The following is a 22,169-nucleotide window of genomic DNA, read 5'->3' on the forward strand; positions in this document are numbered from 1 at the left end:
GTTGATAGCTCTTTGGCCGTTTACGCTCGTTGGCGCATCATCGGAGGGTCGTAGCTCATTTAAAATATTCACTTTCGGAGGGCTCGTTTCTACAGCCAGACGCATTACGAATAAATAATGCAGTACCACATACGTACTATACATATATAATTTTTTTAATTCACGAAATGCGACACTTTAAAAGTTTTTTTTTTGATTTCTGATTCGTTAAGAACGTATTTTTACAACAACGATTGATTCATTATAGTACAGATTAAAGGACAATTCTATCGAAGGTAATCGAATACGATCCTTTAAATTATGCTATCAATCGCTATACGAATAAACGTACGTTTCTCCTTGAAAAATTAGTATCTCTCGATATTTCGACCGTGTTCACGTAGGCGAATGTTGTACCGCTATCGTATTTGTAAATACGACGTGTCTTCATCATAGGAGAACAAAGAGGACAAGAAATTCGGTCAACTTATAACCTACTTACATATATTTGTTGTTTATAAATTTATCCTAGAAATCCATTTGAATTCGGTTACGTTGAGATTGAAATTTAATAAGTATATATATATATATTTCGTAATAAAACATATATTACGTAATAACAAGAGTATATAATAATAAATAGTTCATAATAATAATAATAATAATAAGAAAGTATAAATATATAATCAATAATAACAGAGCATATAATACATAAACGAAATCATTTCGAAGGTTAAAATTTCTCTAAGAAAAATACGTCTTACGAGAAATACGTGTTACGAGAATAATATTTAACGATGATATGTACTATTGATCGTTTTGTTACATTATAGATCTATAAAAATTGATCTACATTCATTGTCAGATTTATCTACTCTTCTTCTCGGTTTATAGCTTGTTGACGCTCGTAGTTCACATAGTAATCTACATTCTTCTTTTGTCTATTCCGACGGTGAAACTCATGTAAAGTTAACGAGGCGACCAACAAACTTTCGCATGAATACTAAAGCGTAGCGGTCTCTTCGCTCGCACCATGATCATTTATATTTAAGGCGAAGCTAGGTAGGTTTGCTAGATTGGATGGTTATGGCATTAATATGTTTGTACCGCACGTGCTCTTGTCTCGGTTGAACGTATTTATGAAGAAATTCAAAGATGAATCGCATCTTACATTTACTATCTTATTCTAACAAAGAGGATATGGTATGTATAAGAAATGAAAGACGTACGAGATCTTTAAGAATGTTTCTTTTTACGTTCCTCTAAAGGACAAAAGATGTGTCCCTCTTAATAAAGAATGAAAAGGAATATCGATGGTTCTAAGATCTCTTATATAAGAGTACATATACGTTCTCCTATATATACGCTCGTTTATATACGCTCCTCCATTTTGTTGTAAAATCGAAAACGAATTGATAATAATTCTTACCAAACTTATGAAAACGATATCCTCTTCCGTCGCTTCCTTTCGATCCTCACGGAATGAATGTCGAACGTGGACTGTAATTGCGTTCGTCCTTCCTACAAAAGAATTTCACCTTTGTAAACAAATCCGTAAGACGGTATACTTCTTAACGTATCTATTATGTTTTTCTTCGAAAATCGAGTTTGTAATCTCGAGGAAAAAAAAGAAGAAGGATAAGAAGAAAAAGAAAGGAAAAACCAAAACAAAACAAAAGCTCGGCGAATGTCTTCCCAACGAATTTTCGTCCCTTACAAATATTCGTGTCGAAGGATACGACGTTATTAAAACAAAATTGAGGAGGTTCGCTCTAAAAACGCGGGGACTCGTATCTCTCCGAGATATTTTTCCATACTTCGAGTTCAGCCGAGCAAAAAAAGCATCCCTTCCGTCCGTAGTGGAGATACTTTCCTTCCATCCTGAGTAAATGTATGAGTATGTATATATGTATGTGTACGTGCAGACGAACGCTTATACGTGTGACAAAGGACAGAGAAAGGGTAGCGCGTGTGGAGGTCCGTATTGACGCCCACGTGCGCGCATGCGCTTTGTCTTCTTCGCCACCCTTACGAGAAACACGCGCGGCGGACACACGTATTTACACGTACACGACATCATCGTCCTCTCGTGCACGCGCGACTGTATCGCACTCCTCTTCGCGACCACGTCCTTTTTCTCTTCTCTTCTCTTCTCTTCTCTTCTCTCTACTCTTTTCCTCCTCTCGCAGCATACGACGGTTTTTCCCGGAATTTCCAAGTTTTTCATTTCGTCCGCTATTTTTCATTTTCATGCAACCTCCTCGCGCATCGGTGAGCCAAGAGATGAGTGAGAAAGAGAGAGAGAGAGAGAGAGAGAGAGAGAGAGAAGAACGTCTTGCTCTCTGAAATTTTATTTTTTCATTTTTTCATCTTTCCTTCGGTCCCACTCCTCCCGCTCTTTTATTCCTTTTCTTTTCTTTTTTTTTTCTTTTTTATTTTTATTCCCGATCTTTTATTTTACTCGACATTTTTTTCCCCCGACACACATCGATTCTTACGATAGATCGAATTTGATATTTGATTCGCCGTTTATTTAATATTTGAAACGTGATATTTCCCGTATATTGCGACGTAGTAGCGAAAGATAAAAATAAGATATTCGTATAGTACGATGGGAGTTTCTTTTAACGTGGAAAATACACGACAGTCGAGAGAGGAGTACAGAGAGGACGCTCGTAGAAAATTTATAAAGCGCTGTCTACGATTCCTGGAGATTTTCTTCTTCTTTCTTTTTCTTTTCCTTTTCATTCTTTATTTTTTCTTCTTTCCTTTTTCGGAACCGCGATAACCGTGACTTCGTTCTCATTTATACGACGAATTAAGATAAAAGAGGCGCAAAGTCGGTGCCTTCGCCAAGCAAGTAGTTGAGAAAGTGTAGCCACGACCGTCGGATGCGGTAGCGGAGTAAAGGGAAGAGAAGTTTCTCTGAAAGGAAAAGGTTCGAGGTAGACGTTGCCTGCTCCCCCTAACGAGATTAATTTGTTTTATATGCGACCGCGCAACCGCCACTCTGTAGCAACATGAAAGTAACTCCTGGCAGATTGCGAGAGACGTTTCGTCCTTCGCTTCTCACCGTTATCGGCTCTTCTTGTCTCTCTTTCTTCCTCTCTATATCTAACTATCTATCTATCTATCTATCTATCTATCTATCTATCTATCTATCTATCTATCTATCTATCTATCTATCTATCTATCTATCTATTTATCGATCTACCTATTTATCAATCTATTTATTTCTTTCTGTCTCTCAGAGAACGAAGATCCTTCGAATATAATCGTAATTCAAAATCATGCTAATCGATCCTGTTTAAATAAGAACAGATCTTACTTGAAATCTTGGAATGAAATTTTTTTCTTTTGCTTTCTATTTTTTTCTTTTCTTTTTTTTATTCCTTCTTTCTTTCTAATTTTGTATTTTTTAATTAAACCGACCGAAGACGATTTGTATATCGATTTATATATATATATATATATATATATATATATATATATATATATAATATCACGATTCTTTCTTCGTTCGATAGAAGCATGGATAGATAAAACGAGGACGCCGTCGATATCTCCGAGAAAAATCATTCTTCCAGAATAAATCGGGAGGAAGGCGACTCGTTGAAATGCACGGCGTTCGAAGCATCAAAGGGAAAAGGCAGGAGGTACGGAGCAATTCCGTCTGGAGCGCGTTTACGCTGCATCTACCTTTTCTCCTTTCCTATCGGTACGGCTATTATTTTTCATCGTGTTGGTGACTACGGTGCAGGATGATAGAATAGAAAGAGAAAGGTCGAGGTAGCTTCGGAACGACGAGTAAGGCGAAAAAGATGGATCGGGAGAGAACGTCGAAGGGGAAAGTATGGAACGTCGGAACGGGGAAGGAGGGAGAATAGTCTAAGAGAAAGATATGTAAGAGAAGGAATGGTAGAGAACGGATGGAAGGAGAAGGAGAAGGAGGAGGTAGAAAGAGAAAGAGAGAGAGAGAGAGAGAGGGTAGATAGTCCGTAGAGTCGTTCGTGTTTTATCTTCGACTGAGTCCGCCGAAGTCGGGGTGGAAAAAAGGAGGTAAAGGGTTAGAGAATCGAAGAGCGGTAGACTTGGAAGGGTTGGGTCGACTGGCTGGCTGGCTGGCTGGCTTGCTGGCTGGCTGGCTGGCTGGCTGGCTGGCTGGCTGGCATTGATCTGCACTGCTTCCAGCCACCCCGTGTGTCGGCTTTTCTTAGTAAAGTCTCCACCTCCGCCACATCTCTACCTCTTTTCCCTCCACCTTCGGTACTCACTCTCGTCTCTTCTTTATCCTATACCTTCTATCTATCTTCTCTTGTTCTTTTTCCCTTGAAAGTACCACTACCATCGCGCTTCCTAGGTAGCGTCTATCATCGAAGAGAGTACCAAGACCAGTAACATCGGCGGAACCAACAGCAGAGAACCGGCAACAGCACCGACTACGTCACCAGCGACCCAGCTAGTCAGCCAGCCAACCAGCCAACCAGTCAGACATCCAGCCAGTCGGCCGGCTGCCTCTCTCCGATTTTCCATCGCTCTTTTCATCATATACCCTCTTTCCTCTACGCGCCACTCTACCTTCTTTCTTCCTTCACGCTTGGCCTGCACACAGAAACGACCCCGAGACTTCTCTCAAGGGCGTCTCTTTTCTCCTTCTTTTCTCTCCCTCTCTTTCGTTCACTCTTTCTCTTTCTTGCTTTCTCCGCTCTTTCTTTTTTCTTCACTGTGCTTTCGTATTTCGGTTCTCTCTTTTACTTGCAAATATCGTACGAGGAAAGGTAGACGCTCGCGAACCCTTTGCTCTTTCGCTCTCCTTTTGTTCTTTTTTTCTTTCTTTCTTTCTTTTTCTTCTTTTTCTCTTTCCTTCTTTTTTACGATATTTCTCCAACTCTTTTTTCGATATAACGAGATTTCATTTCACGTTGCTTTGACTTCTGAGATACTGCAATGATTTATTACTTTTGATAAAACATATGTCTCTTCTTCGGTGTACTTCCATTTCGTAATAAGAATCTCTTTTGGGTTATCGTTCTTTAATGTCAACCGAGATCGGTTACACAAACGAAAGTAGAAGTCGGTGCCTCGGGTCTTTCCGTGATGGCTCATCGATTCGATATTTATCCTTCTTTCTTTCGCTTTTATCGTTCGGATCGATACGCGAGAACGAAGAGCAAAGATATGTGAGGAGGAGGAGGAGGAGGAAGAGGAAGTGCGTGTGAGAAATGACGAAGGAGAGGTTCGTTGCTCGTAAAGTGCTAATACAAGGTCTCCTGCTGTTGACCTTTCGTTCTTTAGAAGACCAAAGGAGGTTCGACTAACGTTGTACTAGAAAGAGAGATTTATCGTATCAAAACCTATTAGTTCCGTAGAAAAAGTCGATAAGGCTTTATTAGTTTTAACAAGAATGCAAGGTAATTACAGGAAGCGTTAGCAAGATAGGAGGAGTAGTTTACTCGTTACTTTCTTTTTCCTTTTTTTTTTCTTTCCTTTTTTTTTTTTGTAGTATCATCAGATAGAATCGAAGAAAATCTTCTTAAATCGATCGTGAAGATTAAGTGGCATTTCTTTTGCTACTCCTTCTCATCTCCCTTCTTCCGTCTACTTGCCTTCCTTCGCGATTCGGTTATCTCGAGTAGCTTAAGTGGAGTTTCTCAATGAGAATCCGCCGTAGTCTCGTTGAACCGTAGATTCCAATAACTCTGACGCGGTAGGGTCAAGTGAACGAGGTTCGGAAGAAGTGGCGATTATTAAAGGTCGACCTACGAGATGCTGAGCAAGGATGAGAGGGCGTTCACTAATCCCTCGCTATTACGTTACACCAACGGCGATTTATCGAACGTGAACCGAGCCGAGGTCAGGAGCGCGAGTTCGTTTCGAGATAATGGCTCGTCCCGACGAGAGATCCTCTCGAACGAGGACGAGATAAATTGGGACGCGAAGGGAGTAAAGCTAATTTATATACGCCTTTCGCTCTCTTTCTTTTTTGTTCCTCTTCTTCTTTTCTGTTTCTCCTCTCCTTTTTTTTGTTTTTCTCTTTTTCTCCTTGCTACTCGTCAAACTATTTATTCTCCTTCGTTTGTTCGTTCTCGGACTATCGGAAGTGGTCGAACAAACGCAATCGATATATCTGCATATGTAAATATGAAAGGGCAAAAAACGAGAAAGGGAAGAAAAAAGATGAAAAAAAAAGAAATAAACAACAATGTGCGAGTGATCGCTTATTTGAAAAAATATTTTCAGGAACGTCGAATTTGAACGTCAAAGTGGCTTCTCCAAAGCCGTTCACCGATCGATTCTCGTTTGTACGCACACGCGTGTTCATGCATATCCATGGCTTATCCGCGCACACGTGCACACGTTTCTATATTATGATTTGCAATCGGACGGCAGACAACGTATTCCAGCTTTCCCATTGTACGCTTCCGATGCGTCGATTACTTCGAGTACCTTCGAGTGCGCAGATTGTTGGAAGCTGACCCTAAATCCGGTAATTGCCGACAATACTTGCTCGTAATACCTTCTCACTGCTCCGGCCAATTTGTTCGCCAGTTTGAGCCTTGACATGGTACCTCTGTGTGTACGCGAAGTGCCGTACGCGAGATGGTAAGCCGTAAACTATTACCAGGAAGTACTGGCTATGGGAAACTATTCGCCATAGGAAATCCAATGATCATACCGCGTCGATTGAATTTGCAAACTCTCGAACAGGCCGCGAAGCGTTTACAGCTCGCGTGACCGCTCGAAAGGACGATCCTGATTTCGAGCCTTTTTCCCTTCACTTTTTCATTTCGTTTTATTTTGTTTTATTTTATTTTATTTTATTTTATTTTATTTTATTTTATTTTTTCACTCCCTACTCGTTCGTCGATGCACTTTTTTTTCTTTTTTATTGCGGGATTTTCACGCCAATAGAAATCCAATGGTAGAGATGGTTTGGGAGCGAAATATCTACAAGTTTGTCAGATCGTTTTGGTCAATAAAATCGATCTTGATATTTAAAAAGAGAAATGTATATGTTTTTTGAAAATTCGTAAAATTAATATATATGTATGCGTGTGTGTGTGTGTGTGTGTATGTGTATATGGTTATAGGTTTGTTAGAAAGTAGACGAAAAAAAAATAGTATCGGTGTCTATCTTTGATTGTATTTGTCTATTCTTATTGTGTAAACACATAGTGAGAGCGAGAGAGAGAGAGAGAGAGAGAGAGAGAGAGAGAGAAGTAAATAACGAAGGTTACCTGGATGTCGGATCTCTTCCTACGCGCGTTTCAAATTTTGTTACACGCTCGAGCCTCGAGTTTTAAGTGCCCCGGTAAATTTGTTCTAGTAGAAAAAGGGCTGGCATCCAGCTCGTGTATATCTTGTCACGTTTCCTAACGACGTTACCTCACGTGTAAACGGACCTTCGGTAAACATTAGCGACAAACAGCCTAGCCACGACGCGGCACGAAACTCTTCTTTACTCTCGGAAGTACGTACGCTTACGTGAGTACTTATTATCTATAATGAAAGTAAAGTAACTAATTTTAGAGATGGTAACTTTTTAGGAAAAACGCTATTTGAGAGCCCGAGTCGATTAACGATAGATTTTAATTTTTCTCGTCGAAACCAATTTGTTTCTTGTAGAATTTATAAGTATAAGCAAGGACGAAAAAAAAAATAAATAAATAAATAAAAATGAGCAGAACGAATCTTTTCGATCGTAAGATATTTCAATATGTTTCGTTATGATTATAATAACGTTCGTAACGGCGGAAGTTGAAGGAATATAAAGAATAAGAAAGGGATCGTTTCGGATTAATCACGATGTTCAAAGAAGACGAACACGTGGCGTGACTAGAGAATTCGAGACGATCGTCTTCCCACGCGTATATCTTAACCCTTATCCTAATCCGAGCGTGCGCTAGTACACTCGGCTTCTTTCTTCTCTTCCTCAACCCTTTCGTTCTCCCTTCGGTACTCGAAAGATCCCCAGCGTCCCCCGAGCATTCCGTAAAATCTACATACGAAAAGGAGGAGTGCTTTCCCATGTCCTTATCTCGCGGATACCAGCCGAGCTATCCATCCAAAGAAATCTAATCTCTTCAGGGTCGAGAACGAAAATTCCACAAGCGTTTTACGTGTTTAATACATATTCAAATTCTGAAAGGTTTATCCGTGGGAGTGATTTTCGAGTACGTATATCTACGACGATAAAGAATTAAAAGATTTTTAAGAGTTCGTCGTTATATATATATATATATATATATATATATATATATATATATACGCACACACATATAGACATATATGTATGATTCTACAACATGTTCATATCATTCGTTACAATCAGTTAAAAAAAAAAAAGAAAGAAAAATTAAATAAACTTTCAGTCGAAGGAAACATTTCGATTTACATAGGACGCTGATAGGAAAGAAAAGTTCGTCGACCTTTTCTCTCTACCTGAGAATCCTAGAATATTTTCAGGAGGGCAAAGAGTAATTAACTATGACAGAGAACCGCATCGAATGTAGAAAGAAAGAAAAAAAAAGGAAAGGAGAGAAAAAAAGATTCGGTTAGCGTTCGGAGAGGTAGCGGAGGTAGGAAAAAACCGAAGACAAACGTAGGATCGATCCATACGCGTACCAACTGGGCGCGACATCTGCATGCAGATGCATCCTTGGCGTTCTCACGTTACTCAGGTGGCGACCGATCGGACGACCGACTTTTCGAATAAATTACCAGCGCGAGAATCGAAACTCTCTGAAACATTTATAGACACCCTGTTGTGTACATGGACACAAGCCATGGATAATGGCCCTACCTGGTTCTTCAACCCTTTTCGCTTCCTTCTTTCGTTTCCAACTCCTCTCTCATTCCAATAGCCGGCTGTACGATACGACGGGCCATCTACTTCGTCCTTGTTACGCCATTGTTACCTTTAGTCAGTTTTACGGTTATCGACCTGTGTCATCCTTTGAACAAAGTAATTCGATATGTTCGTGCTTACATTAAAATCAAAGAGAACCATTTCCTCGTACACAATAACGAAAAAAATAGAGAGCCTATTAAGTTTCGAATCGATGGTATACGATCGATCATTCGTAATGTAACATGGATAATAAGTAGGTACATACCTACGTACTACATATGTATGATATAACACTGACATCAGTAAGTAAGTACGCTCGCGTGATATTTTCTTCGGGAGTTAAGAGAAAGAAAAAGGAAAAGTATCACGAAAGAGAAAAAAAGAGAGAAAGAGAAAGAGAGAGAGAGAGAGAGAGAGAAAACAAGCCGGCGATAATCCGTGTACAAGGAGAGACGACGTTGTTTTTGAATGGCACGCGGCTTGGGAGGGTACAAACGACTTCTTGTTGCTCGGCAAAACAGAAATTACCGTGGCGTGACGGTGAGGAAGGACAGTGGAAAGATGAGGACACGAAGATTCCATTAAGGGGTAACTGGCGGTAATGAATGGAAGACACCCCCTTGCACCACCCAAAGACCTCCAACCTCTGGATTTCTCGTTCACTTCTACTCTCTCTCTTTTCACCCTCGCTACGACCTTCTTCCGTCTCTCTTCCTCTTACTTTCTCCTTTTCTCCACGGTTACTACGACCAGAGAAGGCCAGCGTGATTTTCCTCTCAGTAAAAAATACTCTCGTTTAACTTTTCCCCGCTCATTATTCCTTGCCGCCCTGACCTAACTCGACCCGACCCCAAAGGCGGCTTCCTTTAATAACCCACAAAGAAGGAGAGAGAACGAAGACGTCGGACTAGGCGGTGAGAGAAGGACGATCGAAGAGAGACCGAGACAGAGACTGCGAGAAAGAGAGACGCGACCAACGCCAAGGGCAATCCTTGGATGCTAATTTGTAACTGGGCTACTTCCGGAACAGTGGTTCCCAGTCGCATTGAATTTCATTTCAGCTTTTCTCCGTCGACTTTATAGATTCGCTTTATTTATCTTTCGAATCCTTTTGTTTCTCTTGCTCGATTAAAAAATAAAAAAGTCGGGGTTTCGTTTTTGATTGCAGTAAAAAGTTATCTTTTTAAATACGATGTTTTTTTTTTCGAACGGATCGATCGTTCGATATTTTCATCGAACGTGTTCTACGTTTAATATATTTTCTAATCAATCGTTCGTTCGTTCGTTCGTTCGTTCGTTCGATTAATTTCTTGCCGGTATATATAGCGTAGCAGAAGTTTCCATTTCGAATAATCCGAGGAAGAAATGCAGAAAGTGGCGATATAAACTCATACTCAAGGATGAGCACCTTGAAGGATCCTCTGGTGGCACGAGAGGGATGGTTTTCCTTGCATCGGCAATTAGCCCCATCCCCTCCCGGATCCCCTTCGTTCTATCCTGCCGGTTATAGCGACCAACCCCATCCATGGCATTTAATTACCTTGCAACCCCAGGCTAGCAGCCTCGGGGCCAAGGTCACGAGCCATTCAACTCTTCGTATTCCTCCAGCGACGGGACACACTGACCGAATTTACCCTTAAGCTCTGTTTCCAGGAGTCGATCGAGTACCTTACCTTCTACCACCGAAACGTTGAACTTCGATGGGTATCCTAACGATTAAATAAAAATTCAAATCCGATCGTCGTTTTATCGGGTTAAAGAAGTTTCCCGATACAATTACGATATCGATTTTAGCCTCTTATCGAGAAAACGGCGAAGGTTACTACTTTCTTTTGGCACGGTTCTTTGGACGAAGAAGAGGGCACTCTTAGTTGAAGAGGGTCACTCGTATCTAACCCTCTTTCTATCGCCGGAAGGGTACGCGAAAAGTGGGTCCACTCGACCCACCATTTGGATCATCCGTTTATTATTCGACTTAATGCTAAACGAGAATGAAAAGTCTTGGACTTTCTCTATCGCATTCCTCTTTTCTTTTCTTTTCTTTCTTTTCTTTCCTTTTCTTTTTTTTTCTTGTTTTTTCTTTCCGTAACGTAGTTCTCGAACGTTCGCGTGCTCGAGCGTCATGTTCCATAAATCAGCAGAGGCCTCGATCCTTTACGGAGTACTACCGAGGACAGTAGAGCCTTCTCCTCTGCTTCCCTCCCCTTCTCCTCTCTACCATCCTTTCTTTCCTTTCGAGTCGTGCGATTTCTCTCCTTCGAGTCGAGTAAGAGAGTCGATGCCACCCCCTTCCTCCTTTCTATCTTGCCCGCTATGTCCCTCTCGCCCGTACTTATTTTTCTCTTTATTTCTTTCTTTCTTTTTTTTTCTTTTTCCTTTTTTTTTATATTTCCTTCGAGTTAACGAACGAGACGTTGCCCTATTGTACTCCTCTCTCGCCCCCGCCTCCACATCGTCGACATCCTTTACAATCGATTTGCAGAGACGCCATTTTCGCTTATACCAGCAACCTGCAATCCCATAAATCAAGAATCCTCCTTTAACCCACCTACTTCCACCGCTCTTCCCTTTCCATTTTACTCTTTTAGATTCTTCGAGAACGCCGACCTTATATCCTTTACGGGGTTATCCTCGATTCTATTCGAGGTTAGTTGCGAACGAACAATTTTTCGTATTCTTTGAATTTTCGTGTAGCAATCGTTCCTCTTAGGTATCACTCTCCTCTTCCACTTCTTTCGCCATTTTTCAATACGAGGACCAGTTCGTTACGGAGAAAGGGAGAGAAATGCGAGGACTCGCACATGTATTCGAGAGGAAGGGTGCCCGTAGTCCACCCCCCCGAGCTGCGCAGAAGTTCCTTCCTTCCGCTTGATCGACATCGATTCCAAGATGGCGTCTCGTTGGTGGTGCGCCCACGGCATACATATCGGCCCATTCTACGAACGGCAGCCCGCCCTTAGGGGAGCCCCCTTTACTTCCTCGGTCCACACCCCCTCCGCCAACACTCTCTCTCTCTCTCTCCCTCCCTCTCCACCCTCTCTCTCTCTTTTTCACCCTTCTCGCGTTCTACGTTCTCTTCGAGTCGAGACGACGTCGATCGCCGAGCTTGAGTCGGCCGTGTTCGTCCTGGCTCTGCTGGAACGAGGGTGGATGTGGCCCAACCTCGAGTCGACTCCTAGAGAACTAAAAGAGAGAAAGAGAGATAGATAGAGAGATAGAGAGAAAGAGAGAGAGAGAGAGAGAGTAAGGGTGAGTAGAGGGAGGCACGACGGAAAAGGCAGGACGAAGGGGGTGTAGTCGGCTTCGCGAGATGTCCGGACCGATATCGGAATCGCATTAGGACGCCGCGCCACTTTTGCCCCCGGGAACTCTCCCCTCGTCCAACCCCTCGTCCACCCTATACCCTCCTACGTTCCAACCCTCTCCCACCTCTCTTTCGACTCGATCGCATCCTCTTTCCTTCGGCAACCTTTCCATCGACTCCTTTTTCTTCCACCTACAGAAAGCAGAAATATCGAAAGGAACGTTCACGACCACGCCTGCCGTTCGTTCCACCGACGTGCCTCGGGCCCAGATGCTCTTTCGTGTTGCCCTCATTCGTGAAATACAAAGTTACTTTTTCCTAGGACGATAGAAAAATAGAAAAGAATAGGAAAAGGGAGATTCGTTTGGACTTTAGAGGCTATACGTATATATATCTTTTCTCTTTTCTTTTCCTTCTTCTTTCTTTTTTTTCTTTTTTTGATTTTGTTTTTTCTCCCCCTATTTTTGTATTTTTCTTTTTTTCTTCCGTTCGTCGATAGATAGATTTTTGTTTTCTGAGGTTTTATCAAATTTTTATCGACCTTTATGCCGAATCTTGAAAATGTTTAAGCAGAGAGAAGACATATAAAAGGGCAGCGATAAGGGAGTTTCTCAGTACAGATAAAACAGTAACGTCGGGATATGACGATGCCGCTAATAATTGTTAAATTAAATGCTTGCAGAGGAAAATGAGATTCGCGATTTCGCTGCTCAAACATCCTTATCGAGTAGAGCCACGCTGCTCGTTAAGGTTCCTCGTTCAATATCGTATGCTCGCGTTTCGGAGGGCAACGATCGAAGAGGGTTGCCGCGTGACTCGCTTTAGAGAACGAGCAATGAGGAGAAAGTACGCGTGCGAGAGAGAGAGAGAGAGAGAGAGAGAGAGAGAGAGAGAGAGAGAAAGAGGTCTTCGGAGGTAAAGCCGATTAGGATTCTGCTTCGCATCGAAATTTCACATCCCTCGAGACGATCTGCAAACTCCATATCCTTTCTTCCATTGCTTTATTCGCGTTATATTTTATTATGAACGATCGATCGGGTTCGTTAACGTGGATCAAAAGTGTCTGCACTTATCTTACTAATTTTCTTTTTCTTCTTGTTTTCTTTTATTTTTGTCTTTCTTTTATCTTTTATCTTGAATTGATTCAGGAGTAGCAGGAGTAGCAGTAGGGTAGTCCTGTCGCGAAAAGTAATCTTTGAAATAATAGCGTATACCACGCTCGATAAATTCGACGAACGGAATAGAAAATAAGAGAAGAGAGAAGGAAAGAAAAGAAGAGAAGGAAAGAGAAGAGGAAAGAAGAGAAAAGAAGAGAAGAGAAGAGGTCTTTCCTTTTCTGTTTCCGTTTGGCGACGGTAGGAGGGACCTTTAGAACGTATTTTTCTCTCGCGTAGCACGCGTGCGTATTATGTACGTGTGCGCGCTTCGGCTAGAGGAAGGAGAGAGGATAGAGGGGAAAGGGGACGTGCGAGGGGGTCGCATCTACGTTGGAAAAGAAGCTGGATGGTTGGATGCGAGAAAGGTGGAGGTGCGTCTATGGGGGTGGGATTCGGCGAGAAGAGAAGAGAAGAGAAGAGAAGAGAAGAGAAGAGAAGAGAAGAAAAGAGAAGAGAAGCGAAGAGAAGAGAAGAAAAGAGAAGAGTAGAAGAGTAGAGAGGAGAAGAGAGTGGAGTCGTGAGTAGAGAAGTGAAGAGAAGAGAAGAGGCGAGACGAAAAGAGAAACGAAGGTGAGCTCGGCCGAGCTCGAGCTAGCTCGTGCGAGCTTGAGCGAGCTTTAGCGAGGGGAGAGAACGGAAGATTGATCTGCCGTGCGCGTACCTCCGATACGCGTTTTATTCGTTCCTTCACCCGCAACCATTTCTTCCCACCCTTTCTTTCTCCCTCTCCCGTTCCTTTTCCTTTTCTCTCGCTCGTTCACTCACTCTCGCTCTCTCTCTCTTTCTCTTTCTGTCTCTCTATCTTTCTTTCGTGTTTCTCTCTCTTTCTCTCATCTTTCTCCTTTCCCATCCTCCTCCTCCTCCTCCTCACTCCTCTTCTTTCTCAACCTCCTTTTTCTTTTCCTCGCTTCGTCTTTTTCCTTAGATGAGATAGGAAGCTGCCTTTTTTGCAAAAGGGACGCCCGGATAATCGTGTAAACCGACGCACCTGCGGATTCGAGCCTAACGCAAATATATTTATAACGGGTGCTTCTTTAAAAAAAAGAAAGAAAAAAAGGAAAAGAAAAAAGAAAAAACCACTTATCCCTACCCACGCGAGCGACGATTTCTACCGGTTCTTCCCTCGGTTCTCGTGGGCACCGAACGGTTTTCTTATTTCCGTCGTTTTCTATGAATCACCTGCGAATATTTTCAAACGTTTTCTAATCGTACATTCTAATCGATGATTCTTCCGAACGTAGGTGTACTTCTTGACATTTAGGAGTTAACGATATTCAAATGATTTATCCTTTTAACGTGATATCATCATGATTCTTTGTTGTTATTAGTTTTTTTAGAGAATATAGATATCACTTAATTTTCAGTGTATAAATCTCTTCACAATAGTTAAACTTCCTATCGGGGATTTGGCCTATATCGAAGGTAGTATGCGTCTCTTGTGTCTTGGAACACCGTAAAAAGAGAGTAATGAGACGTAGGAGAAGTTAATGGATAGGCTTTCGCGGGCTGCCGGTCGGTAAGGATCATAAATTGAGTTCGGTGGCGGCGTCGGTGAATTGCGTTCAGGAATATTTAACATAAAATTGAATTTGGATATAACGAAGGGTGGTATGTTAAAGTAAGGGTATGGAAGTACTTTGCTTACACCGACTACGGTTATTGCTCCCTGAAAATTATTGTTCGTAGAATGGAAGAAAGAAGGGAGAGACGATGGATTTCCACGCGTCATTACGCAAGGATCGAGTCATGAAAATCGGCGAATCGAGCGGCGATTATTCAAACGAAACCTCTAACAAGATTCCCGCCAATCAGCCGCCGTAACGATCTCCGACCGACAAAGAGATCCTTCTTTCATTGCTAGAAGAAGACTAGCAAAGGAGACGAATGGAGTCAAAGTGATGGCTTACTTGACTTTTCTCCTTCGATTTGAGGACAAGTTGAAGTTATTTCTCTTTGTGTTTCTTCGTTCGTATTTAAGATGAAACGATCTACATATATACACACACACACATAAATATACATTATATACATATATATATAATATATACAAATGTGTGTGTGTATATGTATAATATAAGCGGATAGGATGAAAGTTGACAGAACTCGGAGAAAAGAAGACGGAGAGAAAATGAGACAGGTAGTTTCGAAAATGCTATCGGAAAGTACGTGTTCGACTTTTCTCTTTCTCTCTCTTTCTTTCTTATACTCTCTTTTTCTCGTTTGCCTTTTCCATTTCCTCTCGTCGTTCATTTTCTTTTTTCTTTCTCCTTCTTCGCCCTACGTCGTCCTCCCCGCTACCTCTTTCTCTTTCGCTCTACCCAACTCGTTTTACCCGGGCGATCGCAAATTTATTCCGTCGAGTCGGCGACGCCGTCGGCCGGCGGAATCGCAGTACTTTATACTCGTCGAGAATCGATAGACAGCCGCGCGCGGATATGGAAGCACTATATTTTCCTTCGTCGCACCTCCGAGCCTCTCTCAGAGGCTCTCTTGTCAATAAAGTGAGCACTTTCCTGGCACGGAGTTTCATTATTTCTTTACCCGCACCACCGACGCCGCCACTGACGCCTCCGCCTCCGCCTCCGCCATCGGCAGCAGCGAGGCCGACGCCCAACGGGAAGACGGTCGTCGTTTTACTACGATCTCTCTTTCTCTATTCCGTTCTTTCTCTCACGAGCCATCTTTTCTTCCTAACGAAGGCCGATCTACTACGAGTAACGTATACAAAAATTGTTTCTCTTTTCTACCGTCCTTTAACCCTTTGAACCCAAAAGTACGATCGCGCTTTGAAAAAAGAAAAAAAAAAGAGAGAGAAAAATATAAGCAAGAGAGAAATAAGAGAGACCGATGGAGAAGGTAAAAGAAAGATCTTTCGAAGTTAGCCAAGCGTACGGCCGTAGGGTAGGCTTACGAGGCAAGTTTCGGTGGTCTCTTGCCGTTCTGGAAAACGATACGGAATGGTATCGTAAGAGGCCGAAGGAAGAGAAGGATTTAGAAGGTAGTCGCAGTAATGGTGGTGGTGGTGCTGGTGCTGCTACTGGTGCTGATGGTGATGGTGATGGTGGTGTTGGTGATGGTGGTGGTGGTACGTAGGGGGTTGGACTCGGAATCAAAGGAGTCAAAAGAGCTTTTCCAAGCTTCTCTCCCTCCCTTGGTTAGATTGAACTTCTTTTCCGCCCAAGAGTTTTCCTATTACTCCGAATTTCAAGCCGCGGCAAAGCCGGTGCTACTGCGACCGTGTACTTTGCATACATATAATGTATACGGCTGGTCTTTTTACATATACCTATATACATATACACATTCGTCTATATCCATACATCTAGATACGTGTTAGCGTGAGTTTACGTGTCCGTCTACGAACGAGATTAATGGATACCTCAAGCGAGGAAAATTGCTTTGGACGACGACGGTTCGAACGAGACGTTGGCATCAACACGTTGAATGGTTCTATAAATATCATAACTCACTCATGTTTTATTAAGCATTGCAACGAATGACGATAACCACAGGGCATCCATGGTCCATATGTTCTCGACTTGGAAAGATCAGATTGTGAAAATGGTCCTACATGGCAACGCGTTAAAAATTTATTAATATATCGTTTCCATGAAATTTGCAGGAAAAAGAATTATTCTATGAAAGAAAATGGATTTTTTCTCCTGGCAAACGATTTTATGAAGGAGACAAGATAAACAAAAGACAAAAAACACAGACGGGGAAACAAGCAGGACGTTACGTTGTCCTCGAGTTAGCGAGTGTTAAAGAGATTAAGGAGGAAGGTCAAAGTGGCAGGACGACGTCGACGGGTTAAAGGCGTCCCATTAGTACTACCGCTTTAAAGCAACCTTCTACCAAGCTCCCGCATTCTCTCTCACCCTTGAGCGAGCCGCCTAAGTAAAAATCAATAATTCCTTTATCGTACAAATTAACGTTAAGCATATTCCACCCTCGTGCACGGAGCCTACGGTCGCCGTTACACCGTTTCCTGCCTCCTCTTTCCTTTTCCTCTCTGTTGCTCTCTTTCTCTCTCTCTCTCTCTCTCTCTCTATCTATCTATCTATCTATCTATCTATCTATCTATCTTTTTCTTTCTCTCTCTCTCTCTCTTTTTCTCTCTTTCTCTTTCTGTTCTTCTCCCTCACTCATCACCCTGCCTCCTGCATAATATCAACGAGTGTGCCTTGCATCTTGTTCCTGCCACTCCTGTTTCTTTCTATGAATCTTCCTTTCCCATTCTTTTTCTTCTTCTTTTTTCTTTTTTCTTTTTTCTTTTCTTTTTTTACTTCTTCCTTCCTTCACTCTTTTTCTCTGGTTCTATATGTTCGATCAAGTACCACTCCTTTCACCTTTCTTTCTTCCCTTTTTTCTTTTCTTTTTCCTTTCTCTCCCTCTCCCTCCCTTTCTCTCTCTCTCTCTATTGTTTCTTTTCTGTTCTTTTTCTTTCTTTTTTTTTTCTTACAGTCCTCTTCCAGTCGTCGAACGACCACGTTCTAGCACTTTTATATTCGAACATGTTTATTTAAACGTTTTTAACGTTCCATTTTCTTTCTCTCAGCTTCTTTCTCTTTTTTACTCTTTACATATATACTCATGGAAAAATTCTCGAGTATTCTTCGAGAGATCGCGAGCCATTATTTCTGTAAAATCGTCCAAGAGCGTTTATATTCGCGAGCGTTTCGAGATCCACTCGTTTTGTCCTTCGTTGCGATGGCTTTGGAGAGGGTAACACCGTTGTGAGAAAGGCCGCACGTGGGGTGAGAGCTTAACGAAATAAATATGGTATCGTCTTGGTTCGCTTGTCGCCCTCGGTTCACCGAGCTCACCGTACAGTATACGTTATTTCACGCTCGGTGCGATAACAAAGCGTTCACCATTAATTACGAACGGCTGCAATTATTTAACGACCGTCCTCGCAAAGGACGCGGTGCCGCGCACGCGAACCATACTCGGCCTTCTTCGTTTCTTTCCTTTTTTCGAGCTTGAACACTTCCTATGCCGTTTTATAATACAGGTATAATATCCACGAGTAAGATCGACGAGCAACAAATTACTTTCCAAGTTTTCACAAAGAAAGTGAACAAGAGCTTTTCGAGCGATAGCGAGAGTTGGAGGCTGTAAAAAAAATCTATTTATCTGTCTCGAATAAATTCCTATAGATGGCGCGTATTGCAGCGACTCGAAGCTTTTTACTCTCTCGATGTTTTCGTTCTTGAAAGAAAATATCGTAAGCGACGGTGAAATACTGAACAATGTTTTCATACCTTGCATTTATTTACAAAACCGACGACTGAATGAAATGAATCATTCGTACGAGTCTCTAATTAATTATTTATTTTCTTTGTTGCAGGTAAGAGGTTCGAATACAAGCAAGTTATGAGGCCGGTGACCTTAACGAAACATCGTAAAGAACGAAGCGTAAAATGATTTACGTTAGTGTACCACGATATCTACTCGAGAGATACCACTCGTAGATCTGGTTGAAGTCAAAGAGTCATGGAGGTGTGGTGATAGAAGGAGATAATTTAAAGGACGGATAGCAAGAGTATTTTCGTATAATTGATCGAATCTAATGAGTTAAAGGGGACGAAACGGTATCGATGGTGGATATTAAAGAGTTCTAGGTCATGGCGACGACAGCCTCGAGGGAGAGAGAGAAAGTACGGAGAACTTGGGTACTTACTCTCTCTCTCTCTCTCTCTGTGTCTGTCTCTGTCTCTCCTACTTCCTTGGCCCTCCCGCCACTCGGTCGGGTCGGTCCAACCGACGCGCGGAGGGCGCTGATTGTAAATTAGTTAAAGGAGATGCTTCATTAGAACCAGCTGTTTGCACCCAGAAATTTCAATTTTCTACGGGTAAAGAAATTATGTAACAATAAAGATCGTTTACTTTAACAATTATCCAATAATGAGTAAGAGAAATGAAGGATCTTGTGGAAAGCATTAATAATTGAACGTACGGCAGGAGAATTAGTTGGTCACAGACAATTACTTCTATTAGTTATCAAAAATGCATTCATTCTGAGAAACCGACAAAATCCTATCCCATTTCGCCATTACTTCTTGGTCGCCTCGGGACTCGAGCTCGCCAGCGATGACGTTTCAACGTCGCTCCACGCTCACTTTTCAATTTGCAGAGAAATGAAGAAGGAGCTGCGCCGGTAGGAAGAGAGTGTGTGGGACAAGCGAGGGGGTATGGTATGAGAGAGTGGGTGGATGAATGCTATAAAGTAAAGCGAGATGGAAATGGTAAAGAAGAGAATAGAGGGAATAAGAGTGAAAGAGATAAAGAAAACGAGAGAGAGAGAGAGAGAAGGACGAGAAGAAAGAAAGAAAACGCGTGGCGAAGCAGCAGAAGGGGTGGCCGAGTATGAGAAAGGAGAAAAGGCGGCCCGTTACACGAAAGGTGGTGTCTTCCACGTCCCCCAGGGAAATTATTGACAGTCAGCGAGGAAATGACGTCGTAAATACCACCTCGAGCCGAACCCTCCTCGCAAGAGCATCTTCCATCTTCGCCTTCTCGACTTGCCTTCGTTTCTACTCCTTTTCTTTTCCTTTTCTTTTTCTTCTTTTTTCTCTTTCCTTTTCCCTTAATACCCACCACCTTACCCCCACTTCGCTCACTCATCCACTTCTTCTCTTTCGTTTTCATGTTTCTCGGCTCGCTCACGTGGAAATTACACGTTCTACCAGCGAATCTTTTGATTCGTTGTTTCAACCTAAGATTTTCAAGGTGACCTGTGTTGACAAGGTCGTCTTTATTATCGGTGTCTCTTATTTCGGAATGAATTTATAATTATTTGAAAATGATATATATATATATATCAAGCATTTTCTATTTCGTGCAACGAGAATTTCTGAGAATAAACGAAAGAAGAAGCGGAAAACTTGAGAAAAGTAACGTTAGAATTAGAGTCATATTACCGGTGGAAGGAAATTAAAAAGATTCGCAATGAAACGCAAGCAGCGCGTATCCTTTTTCGCGTTTACGAAACTTTTGCGAGACGTTATTTAGTCGGAACGAAAGGGACACCGACTTGGAGTCATAGTAAATTCGTACTAAAACGTTTCTAAGAGAAAAAAGAAGAAGGACCTATTGGCGAGCGAGACCGTTTGAGTTTCTCTCGTTTTTCATCGTCTGCAATTTTGATTTCGTTCGTGTCATTTCCGGGCGAACGGTGTAGGTATTATTAAAATGTACAAAGCTGGAATTATTTCCAGTTAACAATGTGTACGAGAGAAAGTCCCTCCCCCTTTTGAAAGAAAAAGGGAGACGGAAGTGACTCGCCTCTTTTGCCTCTTTCCTTCCTTCCTTTGCTCTTCTCCTTCTTTATCGCTGACGTTTCATCCCCGGAGCGATTTAATAGTTTTATAAAGCCGCGAGCCAACACTCGACTCGTAAATTTCTTTTTGTCTTTCTTTTTCTTGTTTTCTCTTTTTCTTTTTCTTTGCCCCATTGTTCTTTCCATACCGCTAGGTATTTGAATCGAAGGCATACCATTGGTTTATTAAAAGACACACTCAATACGATACATAGCTCTTTCAACAACGTTTCTTTCATCGGCATACCAACAATAAAAAGGCAGTTGAGGTTTCTTTCGTTTTACCTTGTATTATTAGCAGTTTTCATATTTCAGACATCGATATATACATACGTACATAGATACGTATATATATATATATACATATACACACAAAATGTATATATATATATATAAAATATGTAGTATATGCATCTATATCGTCGTCGTTGCTGGCTTAATAAAAAGTTCCTCGTGATAGGCGAGAGCGCAGGCAAGGTATGTAGGTATAAAGCGAAAAAGGAGAAGAAGGAAGAGGCAAGGCAGCGCTTGGAATATTTGCACGTGGAAAGACGAAACTCGTCGCTTCTCTCGGATATTGCAACCGATGCCTCTCGTTTTCCCTTATCCCCAAGTTTCTTTGCCGCGTGAAAGAAGGAGGAAGAAAGAAGAAGCGCATTATACGTGGAAACGTTCCTCCCTTTCGCCTCGCGGCCACGGAGAACAGGGAGTTCTCGCTCTGGAAGAAAAGGGAGAAAAACGATGCCGAAGGAAAATGTCGAGAGGGAAAAAGATGTACGTATCTATATACGAAAAGAAAGAGAGAGAAAGAGAGAAAGAGAAAGAGAGAGAGAAAGAAAGAAAGAGAGAAAGAGAGAGAAGCGTAGGCGGCTCTAGGAAAGGCGCAGAAGCGAGCGTCGATGTGGAGAGAGTAGGGCTAGTAGTGGAGGCAGAAGGGAGTTAAGGGAAGGAGGGTTGCGAGGGGGAGGGAGAGAGAGAAGGAGAGGATAAGAGGAGGTGGGAAATTGTCAAGAGGAAAGGGGAGTGAAAGAAAGACAGAAGAGGGAACGAGCAGCGAGATCCGCCGGCTAAGGGTAGTTATTATAATAAATTTGTCGGGGGTTTAAGAAGCGGAAACAATTCAGAACTGCGAGCGACTCTAAGGATGTGCTTATCGTTGCTTTTATTCAAATGGGAGTGGAAGGCGACGAGCTGCGCCGGATGCGACCTGCATTTCTTTCTCCCTTTTCGCTCCTCTTTTCTCTAGATTTTTTCTTTTGGCCAACTCACATCGCCCATGGTTTATTCTCTAATCGAATCGTTCTTTATCGGCTAGTTTTCTATCAATCGGTACGATACTGTAATATACTTTAGATAATATTTTATATATATATATATATACATTTTTTTTTTCAAAGGGATTTTTATCAAGCGTCGAGAAAGAAGAAATATTCTGGCTTGGTTTCGAAACGTTATATAAGGTCGCAGCAAGCTGTCTTTCCATTTTTTATCTGTCGTTTTTTTCTTTTATTTGTTTTCTCTTTTTTCACATTTCGTCTTTTTTTTTTCTCTCCTTCT

The 22,169-nt window shown here is 41.9% G+C and overlaps 2 protein-coding genes across 7 annotated transcripts in view; both read left to right on the forward strand.

Moving 5' to 3' along the window:
- Positions 1-22,169, forward strand: part of LOC127072919 (UPF0489 protein C5orf22 homolog) — a 427,631-nt gene that overhangs the window by 124,144 nt on the left and 281,318 nt on the right. Inside the window, exon 1 of one of the 4 annotated variants that reach the window (XM_051013801.1) lies at positions 8,379-9,428. The exons of the other annotated variants lie outside the window; for them this stretch is intronic. Within the exon in view, the coding sequence (XP_050869758.1) occupies positions 9,109-9,428 (320 nt within the window). The 5' untranslated portion in view covers positions 8,379-9,108. Of the gene's footprint in view, positions 1-8,378; positions 9,429-22,169 lie in introns of those variants that run through there. 4 annotated transcript variants of the gene reach the window in all.
- LOC127072924 (uncharacterized) lies at positions 15,484-21,554 on the forward strand. Of its 3 annotated transcripts, none has more exons than XR_007785619.1 (2): positions 15,484-16,005; positions 18,642-21,554. XR_007785619.1 is itself a non-coding variant. In XM_051013808.1 (2 exons), exons 1-2 carry the CDS (start codon positions 16,139-16,141, stop codon positions 18,716-18,718), a joined length of 315 nt encoding a protein of 104 aa, XP_050869765.1. In that variant the 5' UTR covers positions 16,012-16,138; the 3' UTR covers positions 18,719-21,554. The 3 variants fall into 3 exon arrangements, 1 of the variants encoding a protein (XP_050869765.1); XM_051013808.1 differs by lacking the exon at positions 15,484-16,005 and adding an exon at positions 16,012-16,376; XR_007785618.1 differs by lacking the exon at positions 15,484-16,005 and adding an exon at positions 16,724-17,188.

Source organism: Vespula vulgaris, chromosome 2, assembly GCF_905475345.1.
Source record: "Vespula vulgaris chromosome 2, iyVesVulg1.1, whole genome shotgun sequence".
In the NCBI taxonomy this organism is placed as follows: domain Eukaryota; kingdom Metazoa; phylum Arthropoda; class Insecta; order Hymenoptera; family Vespidae; genus Vespula; species Vespula vulgaris.